General features: G+C 43.1%; 1 protein-coding gene across 4 annotated transcripts in view; it reads right to left on the minus strand.

Annotated features, from left to right (window-relative positions):
- Positions 1–26,556, minus strand: part of PTPN2 (protein tyrosine phosphatase non-receptor type 2) — a 77,837-nt gene that overhangs the window by 25,070 nt on the left and 26,211 nt on the right. For all 4 annotated transcript variants that reach the window (XM_029221729.1, XM_029221737.1, XM_029221743.1 and 1 more), the window contains exons 2-4: positions 26,061–26,151; positions 10,392–10,492; positions 3,751–3,849 (exon numbers count right to left, since the gene is read on the minus strand). In XM_029221729.1, the coding sequence (XP_029077562.1) occupies positions 3,751–3,849; positions 10,392–10,492; positions 26,061–26,151 (291 nt within the window). The remainder of the gene's footprint in view (positions 1–3,750; positions 3,850–10,391; positions 10,493–26,060; positions 26,152–26,556) is intronic.

Raw genomic sequence — 26,556 nt, forward strand, 5'->3', positions numbered from 1 at the left:
TTCATAAACAAAGACTAATTAATTAAACTAAGGAAAAGAGATGTGACTAAACACAACAGATGATGCCTTAAGAGAAAAAGGAGGACATTTTTAAAATAAAAAAAGAAATGAAGAGAGAGACAAATAGGATTAGAGAAAATGTGACAACCATAAAAAATACGCAAGAAAATCTAACACATGTATAATAGGAGGACCCAAGAAAAGAACACCAAAGCAAGCAAGGGAACAGAATAAATGTCAACAAGTATAATTCAATAAATTTTTCTTAAAGAAAGAAAAAATGTCTGAAATCACATACTGAAAAAGTACTCTATGCCCCTGGACAAACTGACCCAGAATGACCAACACAGAAATATTTTGGTAAAATTATTGGGATTTGAAGGAAAAAAATCCTTTGGGTAACCTAGGTAAAAAGAATAAGTGACTAATAAAGGAAATAAAGATGTCCATTTGACTTTTACAGTAATTTGTAATGCCAGAAGAAAATGGAGTAATACATTTAAGTTGTTCAAAGAAAAGCAAATATGAGCCAAAGATTTTATATTCTGCCAAACTGACTGTTAAGCACTGAGCCAGCAGATGAACTGTCATTGGCACATAAGACATCAGGGACTATGGTGCCCATGAGTCCTTCCTCAGGATCCTCTGGAGTATAAGCTACAGACAAAATGACTGGAGAGACACCTCAACATATAGACTTACACAAAAGGGGCATAAGGGACAGAGTATAATGTGCTATAAACTCTGACAATGTACATAAAGTACAACTTTAAAAAAAACAGAGAATGGGAAAAACAAAACATTTTAAACTTTTTTTCAGTAGTTATTTTGGTGATGGAGTTGATTTTGTTATTATGACTATTTTCTGTGTGCAATATCAGACAAAGTAAAAGAGTCTCTATAAGATATTTGATATCACTAGTGCCTTTGAGAACCAGAATTCATGGTATGGAAAACACTGTAACAGATATAAAGGATAGAAAGGGTTGGGCCAACCCCTATAGGCCTAAATTTGAATCAGAAATATCAGTATGAACACTAGCGCTGTGTTATCTTAACACAAAAAAATATTTTTCCTTAGCTCTGTTCACTGAAAAGACCAACCCAGTGGCAACAAACATCCCTATTTTTGTTGTGACCCTGAAATACCACTGCCCACTGAAAGAAATTAAGGCCCCTTAAAGAAATGGCTGATTCTTACACAAGAGTTTAAGATGAGCCTGCAATATGGAGTCATTCCAGACAACAAGTAGCTATGAAGACTCTTGGGTCTGTGTAAAAGAACTCAGGGCCCAACTTGAAGAGCTTCCTGCTGGCCAGTGAAGGGGCAATCTGACTACAAATAAGGAAAATAACTGCCATGGAGTGAAATGAATCAAGGATGTTTGAATCCGTGACTTCACAGTACCTGATGCCCTCCCGCCCTGCCCCCACACCAAGAAAACCTAAGTGGTCACATGTTGAGGACACTAGGGAATCAACTTCTTTTGAAAACTGCTTTTCCTATTTAAAAGTGGCCAAGGGGGGCTTCCCTGGTGGCGCAGTGGTTGAGAGTCCGCCTGCCAATGCAGGGGACACGGGTTCGTGCCCCGGTCCGGGAAGATCCCACATGCCGCGGAGCGGCTGGGCCCGTGAGCCATGGCCGCTGAGCCTGCGCGTCCGGAGCCTGTGCTCCGCAACGGGAGAGGCCGCAACAGTGAGAGGCCCACGTACCGCAAAAAAAAAAAAAAAAAAGTGGCCAAGGGGCTTCCCCGGTGGCACAGTGGCTGGGAGTCTGCCTGCCAACACAGGGGATGCGGGTTCGAGCCCTGGTTTGGGAGGATCCCACATGCCGTGGAGCAACTAGGCCTGTGCGCCACAGCTGCTGAGCCTGCGCTCTGGAGACTGCGAGCTACAACTACTGAGCCTGCGTGCCACAACTGCTGAAGCCCGCGTGCCTGGAGCCCGTGCTCTGCAACGGGAGAAGCCACTGCAGTGAGAAGCCTGCACACCGCAAAGAAGCATAGCCCCCACTCGCTGCAACTAAAGCCTGTGAACAGCAATGAAGACCCAACGCATCCATAAATAAATAAATAAATTAATTAATTAAAAAAATAATAAATAAAAGTGGCCAAGTAACAAGAGTGGGAGGTTGTGTGTTTTTTTTTTTAATAGAAGTATTCCAACAAGAGCTCCTGGAATATCACTATTTTATATCCCCTAATTAAGGAGCTAAACACCGACCAGCAACAGCTGCCACCATCATTACGCTGACAAACATTATGCCCCCACCCACAAGGTGACCTTCCCCCAGACAATTAAACCTGACTCTAGATCCAACCACCGTAAATATGATTTCTGATTTCTGGTGGCAGTTTTTTTTTTTTTTTTTTTTTTTTTTTTTGCAGTATGCGGGCCTCTCACTGTTGCGGCCTCTCCCGCTGCAGAGCACAGGCTCCGGACGCGCAGGCTCAGCGGCCATGGCTCATGGGCCTAGCCGCTCCAAGGCATGTGGGATCTTCCCGGACCGTGGCACGAACCCGTGTCCCCTGCATTGGCAGGCGGACTCTCAACCACTGCGCCACCAGGGAAGCCCTGTCTTATCTTTTTATTATACTAATTATACTGCAGAATGAGGAATGAAACTTATAATCCTCTAGTTGGCAACACTGCTCAAAATGTCCCAACTGATAGAGCCCCCATCACTTGAAGCACGAAAACCACTGTAAACGACTACGCTGACATTGCTGGATACTCCGGTACGTTAACGCCACTTCAGATCTGAAACAGACTAGAAAAACCTTCACGACCATTGAAAACTGGCAACTATTAATTTAGAAAAAAGGAAGAGGGATTTCCCTGGTGGTGCAGTGGATAGGAATCCGCCTGCCAGTGCAGGGGACACGGGTTCGATCCCTGGTCTGGGAAGATCCCGCATGCTGCGGAGTAACTAGGCCCATGTGCCACAACTACTGAGCCTGCGTTCTAGAGCCCATGTGCCACAACTACTGAGCCCATGTGCCACAACTACTGAGCTCGCATGGCTAGAGCCCATGCTCCACAACAAGAGAAGCCCCCACTCGACTAGAGAAAGCTCGTGCGCAGCAACGAAGACTCAATGCAGCCAAAAATAAATAAAATTAAATCTTTTTTTTTTTTTTTTAAAAAGGAAGAATCAGGAACCTGAAAAGCAGAGTAGTCTAAGACCTCAGGGCTGAAAGAGACCTGACAGACAATACTTTCCAATTTGCATGTTTGACAGAAGAGGACCCTAAAGCCACAGAAGCTGAAAGACTTACCCAACGTCACACCACTAATTAGCACTGGGTTTACACTGCACTTCAAATGTCAATAAATTTATACATTTCCATACTTACTGCCTTGTGACCTAAGAGCCAACGGTAATTTATAAAGGTTTTAGAAACCTGTCACTTTAATCTTTTATAAAATTTCCAAGATTTTGATAATAATAAATTGTAAAGATTGTGATAAAGCCTACAGATTCCAAAGATCTAAATACCACTACTAGCCAATACTGGCTCCATTATACTTATATCTTGGAGGGTAGTGGTCCGCAATTGTTATTTAAATATTTAAGGTAAAAAAGGAAAAGGATACATTAGCTCTTCTGGTCAGAATCACCCTGACCACTAGCCTTTAGCAATTAAAGGCCAAAACTAATGAATGAATATCCCAAAAGAAATAAGAAAATATTTATAAGTTAACAATCACAGGCAGTACACTAAGTTGTAAATATCAAGTATTACTCACCGATTCTTTCTCCACAATTCGGTTTAGCATGACAACTGCTTTGGTCTTTTGCTGCCAAACCATGAGCCAGAAATGACAACCTGTATTAGGAAGTGGACCCTGTAAGAACAGAGAAGGAAAAGTGGGTAAGAGAAAGGGGACAGAGTAAGGGTCCGAGGAAACTCCTTCAGGGAAGCTTCTCGTCTGAGAACAGTGTATCGGATCATAAAGAGTAAATCAAGACTTTAAATCCACTTGAACTAAAAACAGGTCTGTGCTAGTTAGGATTACTGATTATCAATGATCAAAACTGACTTTTATTTACTTAGGCAGAAAAGAAAATTTTTCAGGCTCTCAGGTGACTTTCAGAGTTGAGGGCTGGAGAACCAGGCTTGGGTAGGAACAAACGTCAAGACAAGATTTTGTCCAAAGAGGAGTGTGCTTGGGACAGTACTCCCAACCTGTCACTAACATCACCTGCTTTGCTGGTACTGCCATCCTAAGGTGGCTGTAGTACTCATGCACAACCTGTAAGCAAACCAGGGTCAAAATCACAGGCGCCAAGTTCTACGGGTTGTATTCTAGCTGTAAAGGAGGCAGGCAAAGGCGATTTCTGTCCCCTCCAGTCTCTGCCGCAGAAAGAGAGGCCCTGCCTTCCATGATGAGGGCAGCCCTGCAAAGGAGGAAGTCTGCGCCAGCACTGGCCTGCAACCAACCCAAGTTAGCTACAAAGAGAATTCCAGAAAAAGCGGAAATTTCAAAGCACCTGAACCACTATGAAACTGTTAATCTACAAAACCAGAGAATGTGTAACCTCAAGAGCAGAGTTAAAAGGGGTAACGGTGCATATCACAATACTGCCATGGGGAAAAAATATCAAATCATATTATGAATTTCCAATTACCTTCATATTTTGATTAATCGGTAGCACAGGGTAGAATAAAGGGCAAACAAGAGATGAGAAGGCCATGCCCAAACTTTAACTATTTTAAGTGAGTAAAGATTAACATGAACGAGGTTTGACTGTACCTCCAGTAACTCAACAAGCATTCACCTCACAGGACACTGAGAGGCCAGGTCTGACTAGAGCTTCAGCTCCACATTGAAAACAAGGCAATTCAAGTGGTGTTACACTGAAAGCAGCTTTAGGGCAGTTGTATCCCTGGTGTGTAGTGGGTGTTGGGTAAATATTATTTGAACTAATAAACTCTAAGCTCTAAGTTATACAAATGCTAGAAAGGGATTGGGAATCCTGAGGAGCTGCACCCTCAGGTTTGAGGGACTGTTCCCCTCCTTCGGTGCATGTTATCCAATGCTTGAGTTGCTTCCAAAACCAAACAGTGTGAAGGTAAAAACAGCAATGAGAAGAACCCCAGTAAAATGAATGCTGTTTCTTTTGTCTAAAAAAATGGACAGATCAGTTCACCAACGAAGTTGCTCCTTAGTGTGTTCACGCACATGTGCGCATGCGTGCACACAGACAGACAGACAGACACACACACACACACACACACATACACACGCACATTCTGTTTGTGGTTCTGAAATGGGAGAGGGTTTCTCAGCCCTTCCACTTACCAGCAATACTACCTATTTTTCTTGTGCAAAATGGAGATCTATACCAAGGGACTGATACATACGTTTTTAGTTTTCATAAAACTCAGAGGGAAAAGATGACAAAAATAATAAGCAACAAAGGACAATGAGAACAACTGCAGTTTTAATAAACACTTAGCATCTTTGGTTTTCTCTGTCTTTTGAAATATTTTCTGTGCGTGTTCTCTGTTCTAACGTACTAGATACAAAGGCAAAAGCAGTCTCAGATGTCAAAGAGCTTACGACAGAGGCAAGGAACGGAAACACATCAAGCACCACAACAGTAAGGGGTAAACCATCAGGTCTGCAGGAGTAGGAAGGATAGTGGTGCAGAGCCTTAAAAATGAGGAGGGCACTGACATGGGGGAAGGAAGGGTAGGGAATCAGGATCCATTCCCAGCATAAGGCAAGGCATGTGCAAGTTTAGGAGACATCTGGGAAAAGACAGTTAGATTGCTGAGGGCAACATGGAGGTACGTGGTAGGAAACTGCACCTGCAGAACAGGAGGGTCTCGAATCCAAGAAATAGTCACCAAACTCTTCTTTAAGGAGTAAAGGGATACGACCAGATTCGTATGTCACAAAAAATAATTCTAGTGGAATTGTTAAAGATGGATTAGGGAGGACGGACTGGTGACAAGGAAATAAGTTAAGAAGCTACCACTTTGGTGCAGATAAAATTCAAGAGAGCTCTGAAGAAGGGCAGGGCAGCAGAACAAAGGAAAGCAGAACAAAGGACACATGAGGAGGACAGCTTTAACCCATATGAGAAAAATAGGAAGGGGGCTGGCATGGTTTAAAAAAAAAGAAAAAAAAGAAAGAGTTCGACATAGAAAATGCAGAATTTGTGACATCAATTGGTCACGTGGGTAAAAACACCCATATGGATGTTGAAAAATATAAGGCAGGGGGTGGAGGCAGGGGTGGAACTCTGTCAGGACACAAAAAAGCTCTCCAACATGGACAGGAGGTTTAAATGAGATCACTAGGGTATGAGTCAGGCATTTTCTTTTACGTGATGAGATTTATAATGTTTTATAAAAGGGTTATTACTATCATTACTACTACCAATAAAAAGCAGTAACAAATGCCACAATAAATACTCCAGGGACTACTCACCACAGTACCAGGCACTATATGAGTTTTTATCAGCATTGTTCTATAGATAATAGAGATATATATCAATAATATAGGTACACACTTGACTCTTGAACAACACGGGTTTGAACTGCAGGGGTCCACATATAGGCAGATTTTTTTCAATAAATATACAGTTGGCCCTCTTATCCATGGGTTCCGCATCTGCAGAATCAACCAACCTCAGATGGCAAACTTAATACATGATCCATGATTGGTGGAATCTGTATATGTGGAATCCCAAGGACAAAGAAGGACAACTATGCACTTGAGCACCCATGGGTTCTGGCATCTGCAGAGGATCCTGGAGGCAAACCCCCCCCAGATACCAAGGGACGACAGTACAGGCTTGGGGAATAAGTAATGTGTCCAAGGTCACACAGTAGTTTCAAGACAGCAGATCTGAATAATTAAGAGCAGAACCATGCAGTCTATGGAGACCGTGTAGCTTCACATCCTGGCCTCATTCCACTTGTTGCATGGCCTTGGTAAAGTTATTTGAAGTTCCTTTGTCTTTTTAGGTGATTCCTCTTGTTAACATAAGGATAACAATAGTATTTACCACAGAGGGTTATCCTGAGGCTTAAATTATACAAAACATAAAATATAGAACAGTGTTAAAAACTGCTAGCTGTTACTATTTACAACAGCCAAGGCATGGAAGACATCTAAGTGTCCATCTACAGATGAACGGATAAAGCAGATGTGGTACACATATACAATGGAATACTGCTCAGCCATAAAAAATGATGAAATAATTCCATTTGCAGCAACATGGATGGACCTAGAGATTATCATTCTAAGTAATTCAGACAAAGACAAATACTATATGATATCACTTACATGTGGAATCTAAAATATGATACAAAAGAAATTATTAAAACAGAAACAGACTCACAGACAGAAAACATACTTACGGTTACCAAAGGGGAAAGGGGAGAAGGGATAAATTAGGAGTTTGGGATTCACAAATACACACTACCATCTATAAAATAACAGGATTTACTGTGTAGCTCAGGGAACTATATTCAGTAACTTGTAATAACCTACAACAGCAAAGAATCTGAAAAAGAAGAGATATAGATGTATGTGTGTGTATATAACTGAATCACTTTTTGTACGCCTGAAACTAACACAGTACGGTAAATCAACTATAGTTCAATAAAATAATAAATAAAAGATTGCTAGCTCGGGGACTTCCCTGGTGGCACAGTAATTAAGAATCCGCCTGCCAATGCAGGGAACACGGGCTCGAGCCCTGGTCCGGGAAGATCCCACATGCCATGAAGCAACTAAGCTCGTGCGTCACAACTACTGAGCCTGCGCTCTAGAGCCCGTGAGCCACAACTACTGAGCCCATGTGCCAAAACTACTGAAGCCCGCGTGCCTAGAGCCCATGCTCAGCAACAAGAGAAGCCACCACAATGAGAAGCCTGCACACTGCAACGAAGAGTAGCCCCCTCTCCCTGCAACTAGAGAAAGCCCACGTGCAGCAACAAAGACCCAACACAGCCAAAAATAAATATATATATTAATTAATTAATTTAAAAAGATTGCTAGCTGCTAGCTGTTAATTTTACTTCCCACTAGGATGTGAAGTTCATAATGGCACTTTTTTTTTTTTTTTTTCTTTTTTGCAGTACGCGGGCCTCTCACTCTTCTGGCTTCTCCCATTGTGGAGCGCAGGCTCCGGACGCGCAGGCTCAGCGGCCATGGCTCACGGGCCCAGCTGCCCCGCAGCATGTGGGATCTTCCTGGACCGGGACACGAACCCACATCCCCTGCATCGGCAGGCGGACTCTCAACCACTGCGCCACCAGGGAAGCCCCCATAATGGCAGTTTTATGAATGGCTGTTTTATTCAAACGATGCTGCCACAAAGTAGGTACTCAAAGCTTTGCTGGATGAATGAACATCCAACGAAGCAGCCAGACTGGGATTCAAATACAGATACTATGAATCCAGAGTTTACCCTCTTTCTTAAGATACAAAGGTTCAAAATGTGGTCCCAGGGAGTTGAAGTGATGAGTGTAGACTGGACAGAGGAAAAAACCTAAGTCAGAATCTTGAGAAACAACTGCATTTTTAGAGACTAAAGATGAGAAAGAGGAATGGATAAAAAAAGACTTGAAAAAAAGAGAGAAAGAAAGGGTGTGATAAGGAATCTAGGGTAATTATTCTTTTCTGTTTTTTATCATTATGGTTTTTTCAAATAGAAAGTAAATGTTTTTAACTCTAAAAATGAGTTTATTAAAAACACGAATGCACATAATACTTCAAATATTACAGAAAATGGGAAATTAAAGTCTCTCTTTTTTCCTAATTTCCAGAAATAATCAGTAAGAAGAGCACGTGTATAATTTATTTAGCCAGCCCCTTGCAGACTGCTTCAATTCTACTATTTCTGGCCCTATGCTATTAAAATGAAGTTGTAACAAACATCCTCACATGTATCTTTATGTCTTTACGTATTAGACCCCTGAGTATTATAAACTTTTAAATCTCTGCTGATCTGACAGGAGAAAAGTGGTAACCGATTGCTGGTTTAAATTTATATTCCCTAATTACTAGAAAAGTTGAGCATCTCTTCATATGTATATTGTCTATCTTTATTTCTTTTCTTTGAACTGTGAATTTATGTTCTTTGCCAGTTTTTTTCATGAACTGTTTCTCTTTTTCTTTTTGATTTACAGGAGCTGCTTTACTTCAAGTAAAAAAGAGTGATTAGGGCTTCCCTGGTGGCGCAGTGGTTGAGAGTCTGCCTGCCGATGCAGGGGACACGGGTTCGTGCACTGGTCTGGGAGGATCCCACATGCCGCGGAGCGGCTGGGCCCGTGAGCCATGGCCGCTGAGCCTGCGCGTCTGGAGCCTGTGCTCCGCAATGGGAGAGGCCACAACAGTGAGAGGCCCACGTACCACCCCCCCAAAAAAAAAGAGTAATTAATTCTTGTTTCCTGTGAATTAGAGATAGTCTAACAGTTCATAGTTACATTAATTTGAATATCTTCTTACCATTTTCAACGGTTTTCACTTTCAGTAACAGGTTATTCTGATCTGAAATGGGTTCTTTAAAAATCTCAAACATTATAAATATACAGCTTATCTTTTTAAAAATTTAAGTATAGCTGATTTACAATACTGTGTTAGTTACACGTGTACAGCAAAGTGATTCAGTTACATACATATATTTTTTCAGATTATGCTCCATTACAGGTGACTGCAAGATACTGAATAATACAGCTTATCTTTTGAATATTTAAAATTCATTAACTGAGGGAAATGAGAGCACTGTTAATTAAATCTATTATTTGATAAACAAAGGGTAGCTGGTGTGGATAAACCAAAATCATTTCTGCTATCTCAGAGTGGAAGAAAAGTGCTGCTGGAACATGGGTGTGGCCGGTGTGCTGAGATGCAATCGGGCAGGGGCCCAAAGGGGCAGCAGGCTCTTGGGCCGCCCTGTTGGTTGTCTGGGCACCTGGCTCACACCCTCACCTGCCCTGACATCCAAGGCCTGTCCACACTCTGAAAATACACGCCAGGGCGGGGCAGAGAAGAGCTTTCAAAGGGCCTCTCGTTCTGATTCAAGTGATGTAAAGAGAAGCAGAAGGTAACAAAGCATCAACAAACCAAGGCTTTGTACCAAATATTCAATATAAAGCAAGGAGGACAACTGGCCAGAAGAGAACCGGCCTAGCCAAATTTCATGAACAACTTTCTTTCAGAGAACGTGTAACACTGAAGATTACTTTTATCTGAAATATACACAGCTGCAAAACATTATAACACCATTCATTACATAACAACAGAAAAAACTGAAATAGCATTTCATCTCCAAAAGAAGTCAGGACACACTTCTTGCTGGTGTTTTAAAGAAGACCAATCACAAGAATGGCGGTCAGGCATCGGCTGCACATCACACCACTTGCCTGTGTTAAGATGTAACTCCTCTGCGCCTCTTCTATGTCAACTAAGCTGGCATTAATATAATCATTTTCAGCATTTTGCAGTTTAACACGACTGTGATCATCTGAAACAGAGCATGACAAATCATACCGTCATTTCACACTTGCATTTCTTTTTTATTTTAATATTAATTTTCTGGATATTTATAAAATGATAGAAGAGACAAAGAAAAATAAATTGGCACCCCAGTAGAGTCAAATCCCAAATTACTCCCCTTTTTACTATTTTTTAAAAAGATTATTATTTTTGGCTGCATCAGGTCTTAGTTGCGGCACGCAGGATCTTTGTTGAGGCATGCAGGATCTTTCATTGCAGTGCACGGGCTTCTCTCTAGTTGTGGCACGCAGGCTCCAGGGTACATGGGCTCTGTAGTTTGCGGCACACAGGCTCTCTAGTTGACGCACGCGAGCTCAGTAGTTGTGGTGCATGGGCTTAGTTGCCTCGCAGCATGTAGGATCTTAGTTGCTTGACCAGGGATCGAACCTGCGTGCCCTGCATTGTAAAGCGGATCTTTACCACTGGACCCCCAGGGAAGTCCCCCAAATTACTCACTTTTTTTAAAAGAAAGTACAAAGATGAAATCCTTTTGTTTGTTACTGTGTGTTAGAAGGAAGTGCTTCTGTTAGTGGCAGCTTAGCTGTTGTTTAACTAGAAAAATTGACCAAAGAGTAAAACATAGTAAAAGAAATAAAGCATCTATCTTCCTAAAAGTAAAAGGATGGTTAAGCTTCTTGATGCCTAAGAACTAATAAGTCTACCTACAAAAAACAATGGCCTTGGGCTTCCCTGGCGGCACAGTGGTTGAGAGTCCGCCTGACGATGCACAGGACGTGGGTTCGTGCCCCAGTCCAGGAAGATCCCACATGCCGCAGAGCGGCTAGGCCCGTGAGCCATGGCCGCTGAGCCTGCGCGTCCAGAGCCTGTGCTCCGCAACGGGAGAGGCCCCAACAGTGAGAGGCCAGCGTACCGCAAAAAAAAAAAACAACAAAAAACAACAATGGCCTCAAATAAATAAGACCAGATCCCCACAATAACTACATTTCATTTTCTTCATTCAACAGATGTGCATTCAACTATATATAAATAATTTTTAGCACTTAATTATATAATTAGATCAAGTGCTAAACTATATTTAACACACTTGGAATATTCCAATTCTTTAAAAGACAACTAAAGATACTTCATTACTTAGACTGTGTTATAACATTTTAGATATACTAGTTTTTTAAAGTGAAAATCTCACAGATTTAGAATTGATGCTAATTTAAATACGTGGAGCACAAAACTTTACCTATATCATTTTGGAGGGAAGAGAAGAGAAACAAGACACTGCGAGAGGAAGCACACGTATAATAACAGAACTAGTGTTAACTCAGAATTCTAAATATATGACAGGCAGAGACATATGACCGAATTATAACCTACATGCATGTTTGATGTCTAACTAGAGAAAACGTTCTATTGTAAACTGCTCCCCTCAAGGCAATACCAAACAACCATTCTCTCTCCCACTTTTAAAATAAAAAAACTGTTCACATTACCTCCATGTGAAAGAAAATGTTAAATGGCTTTAGTTCCACACATCAATTTATGTGAGATGTTTCTGCTGGATTGAGCCCAAGACCTCTGTAAATATTACACGTCATGTACAAACAGGAAAAGCGAAGGTCTTGTTATAGTAAATCACTTATACTAGTGTTCTCGGAAAGATGATGTCAACAGTCACTTTTTTTTTTAACAGTCATTTTTTTTTTAACAGTTTGATCACTCTTTAACTGTTATGTGAGAGAGTAAAGAAGTCAGCTACATAATTAACAAAATAAAGACCATACACCTCCTAGATAACACTTATCAGAAGAATAATGCATGCTTTTAGAACGCTACACAATCCCTAAAATTCAAGTTCCGCCAACATATAATACCAAAGGAACGTATTTCCTCATGCTGTAATCACAGAAAGAACAGAAACCCCGGAGACTAATCATATCTATTGCACAAGTGAAAAAAGCAATTTGGCAAAAGAAGCAAGAATCCATAGGCACTGGGAAGGTTCCCCTACAGGGCGCTGGGAATTCAGTTATCCGGCAAGTCATCCAGACCCTTCCATAAGCCTGGAGAAAGACCTCAGGGGTGTTTTAAGGGTATCTGATACCCTGCCTTCAGGACTTTGAACTGGGTTCACTGTTATTTTCTCTCCAGTGTTAACATCTATACCTGGTGTCACTCCAGCTCATTAAAAACATGAATCACACACCCCCAGATCCGTTCCCTGGAGCCCGAGTGCTGACCAGTAGGGGAGCAGGGCGTTACCTGAAAGGCACCCCCCAATAGGAAGGTAACCCTTGGGAAAAGTCTAGCTATTTAGAACTGGCTACAAGTGTTGGCTGAACCTATGTTTTCTCCTCAGGGCTGATATTTTTCAACTTGCAGCTACATCTAACATCATTTTAATTCTTCTGTTCCATTAAGAAGATTAATAAAAAATGCAAAGCATGTAACTTTTTGATTCAGAAGAGAATCTGTGTAGAGTAAAAAACGTAAGAGTTTCTTGTGTTAAATAAAACATATCACTTTAACACTATCTACCAAGTTAAGTATAAACATTTCAGGAAGTGAAACTATCAAAGCCTTTTTATGAGTAATTGTGACTTAATGATTTACATTCTCTGGCAATGATAACAAAGAGAGACAAAGCCTCTTTTCCGATGAAGAACCACTTACTGTCTGGTCTGAAATATCTGTGAGGGTGACATGGGTCCCCTTAACACTTGAGGTCAAGTGTCTCCTCTCCCTGCCCGTCACGACTGGTCAGCCCCAAACCTGTGAACAGTTCACTCCAAACCAAACTTCGACTTCTGAGTTAGAAAAAAACCCAGGAAGTTACAAGCTTTCTCCTCTCCCCAAAGCAGTTGATCCTGCCTAAGAATCTCTGAAATGAGACTACCAGATCAGAGTCCCACAACATCGGGGCCATCAGCACTTTATCATCATTCTAAGTGTATGGTTATCCCCCTCTTCCTTATCTTTTAAAGGATGCAGCAAAGGGAGAAAATGAAGATGATTCAAACTGTATTGCAGGAGAGGCCACAAAAGCAACCAAACCACACCTCACAGGAAATCTGATTTCTCAACATCTAATAACACCACCAGCAGGACGATCAAGAATGCATACTTTTCTCCACAGTGGCATCATCGGGGTGAGGGAAGAAATGCACACCCCATGGACTGTGGCAATGAGCTGGATTAGGCAAACTTCCAACCATGAGTCCCCGCACCTCCCACCCGCAAACAGCCTGTTTTCTGAGAAATGGCTTCATCTGTCAAGAAATGACTGACTCTAGCTGTGGCCTGAGCTGACAACACAGATTAGCTTCCTCTTTCAATACTGTCACAATGAGCTTTTTCCCCCCCCACCCCCCACCCCCCCAGTTTCACGTTTTTTCATTATTGTAAAGACATCTCCTTATGGAAAGTCTTCCAGGTCAAACAGGAAGGGCTCACATTTATGCCGAGACAGAGATCAAGAACAATGAACAGAAACTGGGCAGAAGACTGACTATCAGCACAGCTTTAACAGACTTCCTGCTTCAGGCTCCATTCTCAATGGGGGACAGTAAGCGTTCGGCACTGATTTCCACACCATGTGGCGCTTCCCAGCCAAGAATGTAAGCATCTGACAGATGTGTCAACTCTCTTTAATTCTACAAGTAGATACTGGAGACACAAATAACACGAATTTTCTCTCATAAATCAAGCAATGAGCCAAAAGCAAAGCTAGGGCTAAAACCCCGTCAGCATTGACATGGCCATGTTAGTGGAGAAGAAACAAGCCATCGTGCAGAGGGTCAGCATCTCAGCTGTCTCCTCAGCAAAGTAAAACCATATGAGCTGAACGGTTCCTTTTCTGACGACATAACCAACCACAACGGCTGTGCAGGACTTTTCACTCCTGGGACGTGTCAGGTGCTCGCTGCTCTCCACCCTCACCCCTCATACCCTGAGTCGTGTTGTGCACGTTTTGCTGACACTCGGGCCAGTCAAGTCATCAGCCTCGATTGCACCCTAGAGAAGCAGCAGCAGAGGCCCAGAGACGCCCCAGATCCTCCCCGGCATCGCCGCCCACCCTGCTCTTTGCCTCAGGGATGACTTCCGCCTCCATCTCTGCACACACACCTCACCTCTTGAAGGCCTGGCCCAGGACTTCCCTTCTCTGATGGAAGCCCCCCTCCTGCACATCCCGCCCACCAGACGATGTGCTCTTTAAACTGACCACCTTCCACACCTGGTCAACACATACATGCCAGGAGCCAGGCAACCAGGACAGAGAGATAAGACATTATTTGTTTCAAGCTTTTTAAAAGAAAAAAAATCCTATCAGGAAATAAGTCCTAGTGCCGTACCATGCTACGCTGAGTATGGTGGGAGCAGGCCAGGGTAAGAGGAGGGGAGGGGGCTTCCAGCAAGAGGAGCAGCAGGAAGAGGAGCACAGGGGCTGCCTAGAAGGACCAGGAGGAGGAGAGGTTCTGGCAACTCCGCACGAGCACCTGAGCTTCGAGGAAAGAACAAACAGCGGACAGAGGACAGGCTGGAACGAGGACGGGCTGACACTCGGGCGGTCCCATCCATCGGGGCCCGTGGCACAGCCGCATGGACCGGCCACCAACAATGCTGTGTGGAGCACACAAGCGGGCTCAGCCTCCTCCAAACGAGGGGCCAGCTGCCTGCACATATCCACCTCTCTGAATCCATCATGATTCCAAGTTCCTAAACTTGACAGGACAGTGTTAACTGGTTAAATTCTGCCTCCGCACATCCCCAAACTGAAAAGGGCACCTTGAACCCACCCCAGAGTCTCTGAGATGGAAAGACTGGGAGGTGTCCTTACAAAACGGGTAAAAGTCACCACTGTCGCTTGAACACGGACACCTTTCCTCTTCGACAACATCTATAAAACAAGACATGGGACTTCCCTGGTGGCGCAGTGGTTAAGAATCTGCCAGCCAATGCAGGGGACACAGGTTTGAGCCCTGGTCCGGAAAGATCCCACATGCCGTGGAGCAACTAAGCCGGTGCACCACAACTACTGAGCCTGTGCACTAGAGCCCGCGAGCCACAACTACTGAGCCCGCGAGCCACAGCTACTGAGCCCGTGCTCTAGAGCCCACGAGCCACAACTACTGAAGGCCGTGCACCTAGAGCCTGTACTCTGCAATAAGAGAAGCCACCACAATGAGAAGCCCATGCACCACAACAAAGAGTAGCCCCTGCTCGCCGCCAACTAGAGAAAGCCCACTTGCAGCAATGAAGACCCAATGCAGCCAAAAATAAATAAATTAATTAATTAATTAAAAAACAAGACACAAAACGCTTTGGTCTCACACAATCAGTGAGCAGCTCACCACTTTCCTTGAAGCTCAGATCTCTCCTTCTAGGAGAAAGGAAGGGAGAGGGGGTTGGGGGACGAATGGTGGTATTTCCCTTTCATCCACAAACCCAGGCCCCTGGAACCCATCCACACTCCTGGGGAGCTTACCTTCTCGCAAAGGGAGACAGCAATAAGCAAAATAATTAAGTATTTTTATTACATGTTATACAGTAATAAACCCTATGGGAAAAAAGAGCAGAGTAAAGGGCAGCTGTGCTGGGAAGGGGGGCAGGTTGCAATTCTAAACAGGTGGTCAGGTTGGGCCTCACTGTGACAGTGACACTGAAGCAAAGACTTAAAGGAGGTCAGCCACATGAATATTTGCGTCAAGAGTGTGCCACGCACAGAGAAGAGTGAAGGCTTTGTGATGGGTACGTGCCTCACGTCTGGGGATGGCGACTGCGGCACAAGCCCCGTGAACAAAGGGAAGAGAAGCGCCTGAAACTTAGGTTCAGAGTTGAGAGATCCTGTACTGATTCATTAGTCTCAACTCCTAAATCCAACTATCAGAGAATAGAGGCTTCTACTTCCGTTTTCTCGTAGCACCTACCAGCACGGTGTCATAACAATTTAGGCTAGCAAGTGGCCAAGCATTGTTTATACAATGAATTCCAGAAAATGTTCATATTCAAACTGTTAAGCTGTGGTAGAATTTTTTTAGAATGACATGTCACTATTAAAACACTCTAAACGTCAACAGGAGATGAAACTACAACTGACTTGAGGAGTAAAGTAATTCAGCAAAAAACAAGAGCTCAGAAAGCTTCAGGACTTTTTAGTAGAGGCAACTGGAATCATGTGGCCAGATGAGAGAGAACAGTGAGGGAGGTGAAGGGGCGTGGGTGTGGCCCCGGGGTCTGCTCTGGCTCCATTGGCCCCCATGGCCGAAGAAGCCGCTATGACCTGCACGGAGCAGGGCGGCCCCCGGAGGTGCGGGCCCAGGACCCGAAACCCAGCACTGGTCTCCTGGGCTTCTTTCTCATCCGTTAAGAGGAAACAGCCAGACTACACTCGTCCTTCTCCACTATTTCTACTGACTGACCCTCATTTATACCCTAAACGTGTCAAGTACAGAACTCCTCAAAAAGTCCTATTTTATCTTAAAAATTTACAGAAACTTAAAAATTCTACTTTGCTATGTATCTGTATTTTAATATATCAACCACTCCTTCCCCCAATGCCCGTTCTGAGTACAATGGATGGTCCTGGAGGATGTGCCCGGCTTCCTCACTGACTTAAGGGCTCTCCCTGCAGCCCCGGCGCAGCTCCAACACCAGAGCTGTCCACGTGACGCAGTGGCTACAGGTGGGGCCTGCCGTGACGAGGCTCCAGCCCGCTCAGCGCCCAGGCCTCAGCCATCGGCATGGCCAGGGACCCTGACAAGTTCACCGCATCCCACCCCCGCCTCGCACAGTGCCCTACCCAGGTCCCGATTCAGGAAGGCCGTGAAATCCAGAAACCTGGAAAGACACTGGAATAACCCTCAGACCTGATCCCCGTCTCCTCTTTTGCAGGCATCACTCGTGTGGAGCGGCTTTATCGCGTGTGCAAACTCATGCACCCGCCACCACAAGCTCCTCTGTGCCCCCTTCAGAGTCTCTCTTCCCCGACCCCGTCCTGACCCAGTCATCTGCCCTCTCCCGTAACGGCGGCACCATTCCCAGAACGCTGTATAAATGGAATCACGCAGGAGGTAACCTTGAGACTGGACTCTGCTCAGTGGGAGTCCTCTGGGGCCCACCCAAGCTGCTGCAGGGCACGGGGAGCTTCCCACGGCAGGAACAAAAGAATCACGGTGTGTTGACCACTTACCCACTGATGGACACTTGGGTCGTTTCCAATTTGGAGCTCTTACAAACAAAGCTGCTCTGAACACCCATGTTCACATTTCTGTGTGGACATAAGATTGCAATTCTCGGAGATAAATGTCCAGTAGTGCAGCGGCTGCGTCATATAAGGTAATCAAGAAGCTGCCACACCACGTTCCAGATCGGCCGCACCATCCACCGTCCTCCGTCCTCCCCGCTGCATAGGAGATCCAGCTTCTCCACGTCCTTGGAGTCTGCAGCCCTGTCATTTCAACTCCTCTAGTATGTGTGTCACAATCACTCACCACCATGGTTTTAATTTGCTTTTCCCTAATGGTTAGTGATGTTTTTCGTGTGCTTATGTGCCATCTACGTTCATCATCTTCTGCCCATTTCTGAACTGGACTGTTTGGGATTTTTACTGCTGTATATTCAAAGTTCTGTATATATTCTAGATATGAGTTCTTTGTGGTTTATAAATATTTTCTCCCACTCTGTCCTCGTCTCTCCATCCTACTAACGGGGTCTTTCACAAAGCAAAAGTTTTAAATTTTGGTTTAGTCCAATTTGTTGATATTTTTTCTTTTATGGATTGTGCTTTTGATATCATGTTAAGAACTCTTCACCAAAAACTAAAAACGGAGATAGAACCAAAGGTCAAAATCCTAACAGTTAATGAGAAAACTTTTAAGTAAAAGAGCTGTCTACACAATGGATTTTAAGAATAAGTGCATTTAGTCTTTATTTTTATTTTTTTAATGATTTTAAAAATTTTAATTAATTAATTAATCAGTTTATTTATTTATTTACGGCTGCGTTGGGTCTTCATTGCTATGCGAGGACCTTCTCTAGTTGCGGTGAGCGGAGGCTATTCTTCCTTGCAGTGCATGGGCTTCTCATTGCAGTGGCTTCTCTTGTTGCGGAGCACGGGCTCTAGGCACATGGGGTCCAGGAGTTGTGGCACTCAGGCTCCAGTAGTTGTGGCACACGGGCTCAGTAGTTGTGGCACATGAACTTAGCTGCTCTGTGGCATGTGGGATCTTCCTGAACCAGGGCTCGAACCCATGTCCCCTGCACTGGCAGGCACTAGGAAGTCCCACTCTTTATTTTTAAACTTTAGATGTGATGAGGAAGAGTGTTAGCAAATATTTACAGAACAGTTACCATAACATTTAAGTTATATCTATACTTATTCTGATTACTATTATACAATAGTTTTTATCTAAGTGTGCTTAGCAAGAAAGATGACAAACACATTCTTGTCATGTATAAAAATCTGTTTTCATAAATTGAAAGTCTATTGTCTTGTAATTCTGAGACTATCAAAATGTTTATTAATTACTTGTCTGTGAATTTTCTGGATTATCTATGAAGAAAAAAACCACATAATTCATAACTGTAGTGGTTTTGAAACATGCCCACAGTTCTTTGTGACAACTCTCCCCTCTTGAACCCGGATGACATGGTACCTCGCCCTAATGAACAGAATGTGGTGCAGGTGATGTGTGACTTCAAAGGAGAGGTGACACAGGCAGTGCAGCTCCCCTCCCGGCTAGACTCCAAGGATGCTCACTCCTGCAACTCAGGGGCTACCAGTGAGGAATTCCAGGTCACGTGGAGATGCCATGTGCAGGTGTTGCAACTGACGGTTTACCACTGGGTGAGTGTCCAGGCGACCCAGCCCGGCCACCACCTGAGCCATGCTGCCTGGGAGATGGTGAGCAAGACCCGCGTGCGTCCAGTCAGCCTCCCAATTCCAGACATGGCGAGTGACTGTTAGGGTCTGAGGGGGTTAGTTAGACAGCAGCAGTTTCCAATCCTTATGCCTTCGTTTCTTATTCTTCTCTTACTGTAGTGTCTGGGACCCAAAGTACAATGTCAAGGGAAGTGGTACTTGTGGGCACCCTTGCCTTCTCCTCGAGTTTTAAGAATGTTTGTAACACATTATCATTAAGAGTGATGTGACTGTAGGTGTCCTCTCATGTTAGTTACAGAAGTTTCCTTCTGTTTCTAGTTTAATACGTTATTTGTTTTTAATCAGGAGCAAGAACTGACTTTAAATAATCTTTTTGCATCTATCGAGATATTCATATGGCTTTTTCTCCTTTGCCTTGTTACTAAGGTTAATTACATTTATAAGACTGTCTAATTCTAAGCCACCCTTACATTGCTAAAATAAACTTAATACAGACACTACTGTATTCAGTTTTCTAACCTTTCTTTAGGATTTTTACATCTACATTCATGACGTAGATACGCCTGTAACTTTTATTCCTCTCACTAAACTTTTCTGGTTTGGATGTCCAAATTATCTAATAGCCTCACAAAAGGAATTGAGGAGTATTCTCTTTTTCTGTTCTCGGGGAGAGTTTTTATTATTATTAAGACACACCTGTTGGGACTTCCCTGATGGTGCAGTGGTTAAGAATCCGCCTGCCAGTGCAGGGGACACGGGTTCGAGCCCTGGTCCAGGAAGATCCCACACGCTGCAGAGCAACTAAGCCCGTGGACCACAACTACTGAAGCCTGAGCGCCTAAGAGCCTGTGCTCTGCAACAAGAGAAGCCACTGCAATGAGAAGCCCATGCACCGCAATGGACAGCAGCCCCCGCTTGCCGCAACGCAACTTACAGAAAGCGCCGCGCAGCAACAAAGACCCAACGCAGTCAAAAATAAATAAAATAAATAAATAAATTTATTTTAAAAAGACACACCTGTTAAAGCATCTAGTCCCAGTGTTTTCTTAGTGGAAACATTTTTTTAATTAATTTATTTAGCTGTCACAGGTCTACTTAGACTCTACTTCTCCTTTAATCTGTGTTGGTAAATTCTATTTTTCCAAGAGTCTGTTCCATTTCTTCTAACTGATCACATTTATTGCCATAATTGTTTGCAGTACTCTAGCTTTTTAATTCCTTTTACATCTGTATTGATGTTTCCCTTTTTTCTCCTAATGCTGTTTATATGCACCTGTCTCTGTATTTCTGGGGTTTCTGTTTTGTTTTTAAATATTTACTGTATGTATGTATGTATGTGTTTGTTTATTTATTTAGCTGCGCTGGGTCTTAGTTGTGGCATGCAGGATCTTTGTTGCGGAATGTGGGATTTTTTAGTTGAGGCATGTGGAATCTTTTTAGTTGAGGCATGCGGGATCTAGTTCTCTGACCAGGGATTGAACCCGGGCCCCCTGCATTGGGAGCATGGAGTCTTAGCCACTGGACCACCAGGGAAGTCCCTGTCTCTCTGGTTTCTATGTTTGTTTTATTTTTCTTGCTCAATCATGCCAGTTTATTAGTCTTATCAAGGAACTAATAATTTGGTTTTGTCTGGTCCTTTGATTTCTATTCTTCTTTTATTTTTGTATTATTTCCTTTCTGCTTTTTTGGGGGGGGGCGGTTTTATTCTGTTACTTTTACTCTAAATTGGGTTAGACACTTAGCACTTTAATTTTCAGCCTTTTGTTTTAATACAAACATTTAAGACAGCGTATTTTTTTGCAGTACTCTTTTTGCTGCTTTATGCAAGTTCTGATAAGTAGAATTTTACCTATTGTTCACTTTTAAGTTTCCATTATGATTTCTTCTTGACCCATGAATCATTTAGAAATCTTTAAACCTCCAAATTTATAGGAATTTTTATATTTTTATTAATAATCTATAATTTAATTGCATTACGGTCAAAGAACATGGCCTGTAAGACAGTAATTCTTAAACTGTTTTAAGAGTTACTTCCACAGCCTAGTCAATTACAAATATTCCATGTAAGTCCTAGAAGAATGTGAATTCTCTAATTGTTGGAGAATAGGTTCTATATATAACATCTTATATATTTTTCTTATTAAATAAATCTTAACTGTGTGGTCCAAATCTTCTACTTCTTTACTAATATTTTGCCTTAAGAAGTCTGTGAACGGGCTTCCCTGGTGGCCCAGTGGTTAAGAAACCGCCTGCCAATGTAGGGGACTCAGGTTCGAGCCCTGGTCCAGGAAGATCCCACATGCCGCGGAGAAACTAAGCCTGTGCACCCCAACTACTGAACCTGCGCTCTAGAGTCCACGAGTCACAACTACTGAGCCCACGCACCACAACTACTGAAGCCCGCGCGCCTAGAGCCTCTGCTCCGCAACAAGAGAAGCCACCGCATTAAGAAGCCTGCACACTGCAACGAAGAGCAGCCCCCGCTCGCTGCATCTAGAGAAAGCCCACGCACAGCAACGAAGACACAACACAGCCAAAAATAAAAATAAATTAACTAAATAAATGAAAAAAAGTCTGTGAATATAGAATTGTCAATTTATTTCTGTAATTCTATTTATTTTTGCCTTATACACCTTGAGACTATTTTATTAGGTGAATACAAATGTCACAGCTGATACTGCCATGTGTATTCAGAGTAGCTCTGCCATTTGCTGAGATCTTTTTTTAGGAGGTAGGGAGCACAGAAAGCCTGCATGTCTTCCTTACTTCCTCCCCACCTAGCAATTTATTTAAAAAGTGTGTTTATTGAGAATCTTCTTGTTTTGTGGCAGTAAGAAACTATGGACTATCTAACCTGCCACATTACTGGAATCAGAAGTCCATGTGTTACTTTAAACACTGATGGATGAACCTTGAGGGCATTATGCTATGTGAAATAAGCCAATCACAAAAGAAACACTATATGATTCCATTTCTATGAGGCACCCGAAGTGATCAGACTCTGAGAAAGAGGAAGGAGAATGGTGACTGCCAGGGGCTAGGGGAGGGGGTAGGGTTTCAGTCACACAAGATGACAAGAGCTGTCATACAACAATTGTGCATACAGCCAACAACACCGTGATGGACACCTAAAAACTGTTAAAAGGGTAATTTATGGTATGTGTTTTTACCACAAAAACAAAACAAAACAAAAAACTACTCTTTCACCTCCTTTTAGATCAAATAGTAAACTGGGATTTCTACATGCAAAGCAAATATAGTAAGGAATATTTCAAACTCTGGCAGCTGTCTCTAACAGTACAAATACAATTCTCAAAGTGATGACTACAACCTTTCTTTTCTCAACCAACCACCTTCTGGCCAATCTCTTCTACAATTACCTCATGGTTAAGTGAGACAAATAAGGCATCTTTTCAGTCATGGCAATTATACAAAGACTGTAGACTTCTTAAAATTCTTTCTATTTCAAAATACCCCTCTTTGGGACCTGCCTGGCAATTATACAAAGACTGTAGACTTCTTAAAATTCTTTCTATTTCAAAATACCCCTCTTTGGGACCTGCCTGGCTATCCAGAGGGTAAGACTCTTGAGCTCCCAATGCAGGGGGCCCGGGTTCAATCCCTGGTCAGGGAACTAGATCCTGCATGCATGCCACAGCTAAGAAGCCCACACACCATAACGAAGATCCCGTGAGCGGCAACTAAGACCCGGCACAGCCAAAATAAATAAATAAATAAATATTAGAGGAAAAAAAACACCCCACAAAATACCCCTCTTTGAATATGTACCTCATATTCATACCTTCAAATGTAGTTTCAAGCTGGGCATATAAGAATCACGTAAGGAGTTTGTTTAAAAATACATTTCCAGACTTGATGAATCAAAATCTAGAAAGATCTGTGACTCTGAATTAAAAACAAACAAACGAAAAACAATTCCTTTTGATTGCTTGCAAACATGTCATTGTCTGCTTTGCACTCAGTATTATCTATGTTTATTTCCTGTATGGATGTTTAGAAATTCTTTATATGAAAAATAACTGCTGGTTTAAAATAGACTATTTTAATAAAGTAAAAAAAAAAAAATTATCTTAAAAGCCGCCCCTAACTCCTTAAGCAGAGCTGAGTGCCTCTTCTCGGCTCCACCAGCACTGTGCCATCTCCTGACACACAAAGCACAGCAGGCACGTACACACACATACACCCCACCCCACACTGCACGTATGTTGTTGGCAGGCAGGGCGTGTGGACTCACGGTCCTCTCAGGCACAGCACAATGGCGGACATGCAGCTGGTTTTCAATACACGTTTTCTGAACCAAGCCAACAACTGTACAGGACTCTGTATAGAAATGATCTAAGGACTCTCAATCAAGAAAGGTATATCAGCATCACCTCAGGAACTTTGAAAAAATACCTATTCCCAGGTCCACCTGGATTTAGTGGGAGTCACCAGCTCCATGACCTCCTCTCCTGTGTGAGGATAACACCCCTGGGAAGTGGTTGTTTAGATGGTATTTGGGGGAGGAGGACTTTGAGTGAAGTCGGTCAAAGAGAGAGGAAGCCTATTCCAAACGGGAATGACATTCGAAAACTGTTAAAAACAGGGCACGTTGGTGCCAAGTGAGTCACCAAAACAAACAATTTGTAGGAAAATGGCTACAAAAGGCCTTGTGTGGTAACGTTAAAGCACTTTAACTTTTCATAAAACTGAGAAGCACGACTGAAGACAGGAGTGGAGGACAGACTTGCATCACACAAAGATTGCTCTGGATACTGTGTGGGGGTCGGACGGAGGTGGGAACAGAATAGAGACCAGTTAAGAGGCTGCTGTAATAACCCAGGCCTGAACCAAGCCAGTATGAACAGAGAACAGATTTGAAATATACTGTGGAAATGGAATTATAATTACTTAGTCACCAACCAGATGTGGGAGCTGAATGAGGGAAGAGAGGTCTGAGTTTCTAGCTGCAGCAAGTGTGCGGCTAGTGGTAGCCCTTATGAACATGGGGATAAAGCAGAAAGAACAGATTAGGGCTGGGACTGAGGGACTGTGGGGAAGGAATTTGAGCCTGAGGTGGCTACAGCACATCAAGACAGAGAAGTGCGTAAGTGGGTCTGTAGCCGAGAATAGAGACGTAGGCTGCAGATGAGATCTGGGGTCAGAAGCAGAGAGATGGCAACTGAACTCACAGAAAATGAGGCCATTCACACAAGTAGAAGAGGGGGAGACAGAGGCAGAGACAGAGCCCTGAAGACAAAGACAACTGAGGAAGAGAAGTTCTGAAAAGGCGTGATCAGCCAGAGAAGTAACAGCAAAATCAAGAAAAATGTGGACTTAGGGAAGGAAGGCACGGTTGACAATGTCGGAAGTCACAGAGGGCTAAGAAAAAACACCGATGGAAAGTCCCTCATTGCATTAGAAAACTAGAAAGCTCACAGTACTTTAGAATAAAAGTTTCAGTGGGGAGGCTGGGGTAGAACCACGGCTGAAGAACGCGTGGGTGATGAGAGTGGAGAGAGACAGGGTGGTGCATGCTTCTAAGATTCTGTGTGTGTGTGTGTGTGTGTGTGTGTGTGTGTGTGTGTGTGTGTGTGCGTGTGTGCGTGCACATGCCTGTGTCTGTGTAGGTGACAAAGCGATAGCTGGAGTACGATACGGGGGTTGAGGTCGGAAGAGATTGGAGCACATCTGAATAATAAGGGAAGAGAGTTATTAGAAAGAGGTTGAAGCTATGAAGAAGAGAGGTGATGGTGGAGCGTGAGGCCCATGAGGAGGCACCTGGCATCGAACACAAATGCAGCACACCAGCAGCCCTAAAGAGGATGCCTACACTCACCCACTGAAACCAAACATGCGAATCCTCTGAGCAGTAAGGCAGCCTAATTCAATATCTGAAGGTGGGATCGATCAGAACAAAAATAAAATCACTTGATGAACACATTTTTAAAGCCCTGGTGTTACAACTGTTCACAAAACCCTGTGTGTGTGTGTGTGTGTGTGCGCCTGCGCGTGCACATACATGCACATGCACGGCAGAATCTAAGTCCAACCACAGGGAACTGTTACATAAAGATTGACCTGCCCAAAGCCACTGTGGAAGCCACTAAAAGACTGTGTTCAGGACAGGAAACGTCTACAACATGCGACCACACGGGAGAAAAGCTGCAGGTCAGTGCGTGCAGGATTCCAGCTGAATTTAAAAGAATGTACATACACATTTACGCAGACAAATACCAAAAGAATATAAACCCAATAGTATTTGCTTGTTTTTAAATGATGAGAGTTTTTCCTTTACACATTTCAAGTAGTAGTGAATACACACTACTTTTGTAATTCGGGGGAAAAAAATTACACCAATAAATATTTTAAGTAATACTTATAAAAGCTATGGAATAATATGAAAAGAAGTAGATATATATGACTACACATATATGATTACAATTATTTCGAAAAGAGAGAAATCATATGTAAGAAAAAAGGCTGGTAAGAAATACATCAATTAATGTGTTGGAGGAGGAAATAATTATGGGCAATTTTCCTTCCTTCTACTATTCTATGCCTTGAAATTTTTCTTTAAAGAACATATATTACATTAGTATGAAAAAAAAAAATCACCATACTTACCAACCCCGACCCCAACCTTTTCCACCATGTCCCGCCTCCTACGACACACACACCCACACCCCCCACAAGTACTTACATGGGCTTACATCTCTGTATCTGTTTCGATTTCTGTTTTCTGGAAACTTGGCCACTCTATGAGGATAGTCATGGGACTCACTGCGAATTTCCTTAAAATAACAAAAATATATTTTAATATTTCTCTTAAATTTTATATAGCAAAACAGATACTTTCCCAGCCAGTATAAAATAACTTTCGGGCTTCCCTGGTGGCGCAGTGGTTGAGAGTCCACCTGCCGATGCAGGGGACACAGGTTCGTGCCCTGGTCCAGGAGGATCCCGCATGCCGCGGAGTGGCTGGGCCTGTGAGCCATGGCCACCGAGCCTGCGCATCCGGAGCCTGTGCTCCGCAGCGGAGAGGCCACAGCAGTGAGAGGCCCGGTACCGCAAAATAAATAAATAAACAAATAAATAAATAACTTTCACTGAGCACTTAGTATAGGTCAAGTACTATGCAAAGCACATCATCGACGTGACCTCATTCAATTCTCATAACACCAGTAGGAAAGATTATC

The sequence above is a fragment of the Monodon monoceros genome, unplaced genomic scaffold, assembly GCF_005190385.1.
Source record: "Monodon monoceros isolate NGI ecotype Baffin Bay Population unplaced genomic scaffold, NGI_Narwhal_1 Super_Scaffold_1, whole genome shotgun sequence".
Classification (NCBI taxonomy): domain Eukaryota; kingdom Metazoa; phylum Chordata; class Mammalia; order Artiodactyla; family Monodontidae; genus Monodon; species Monodon monoceros.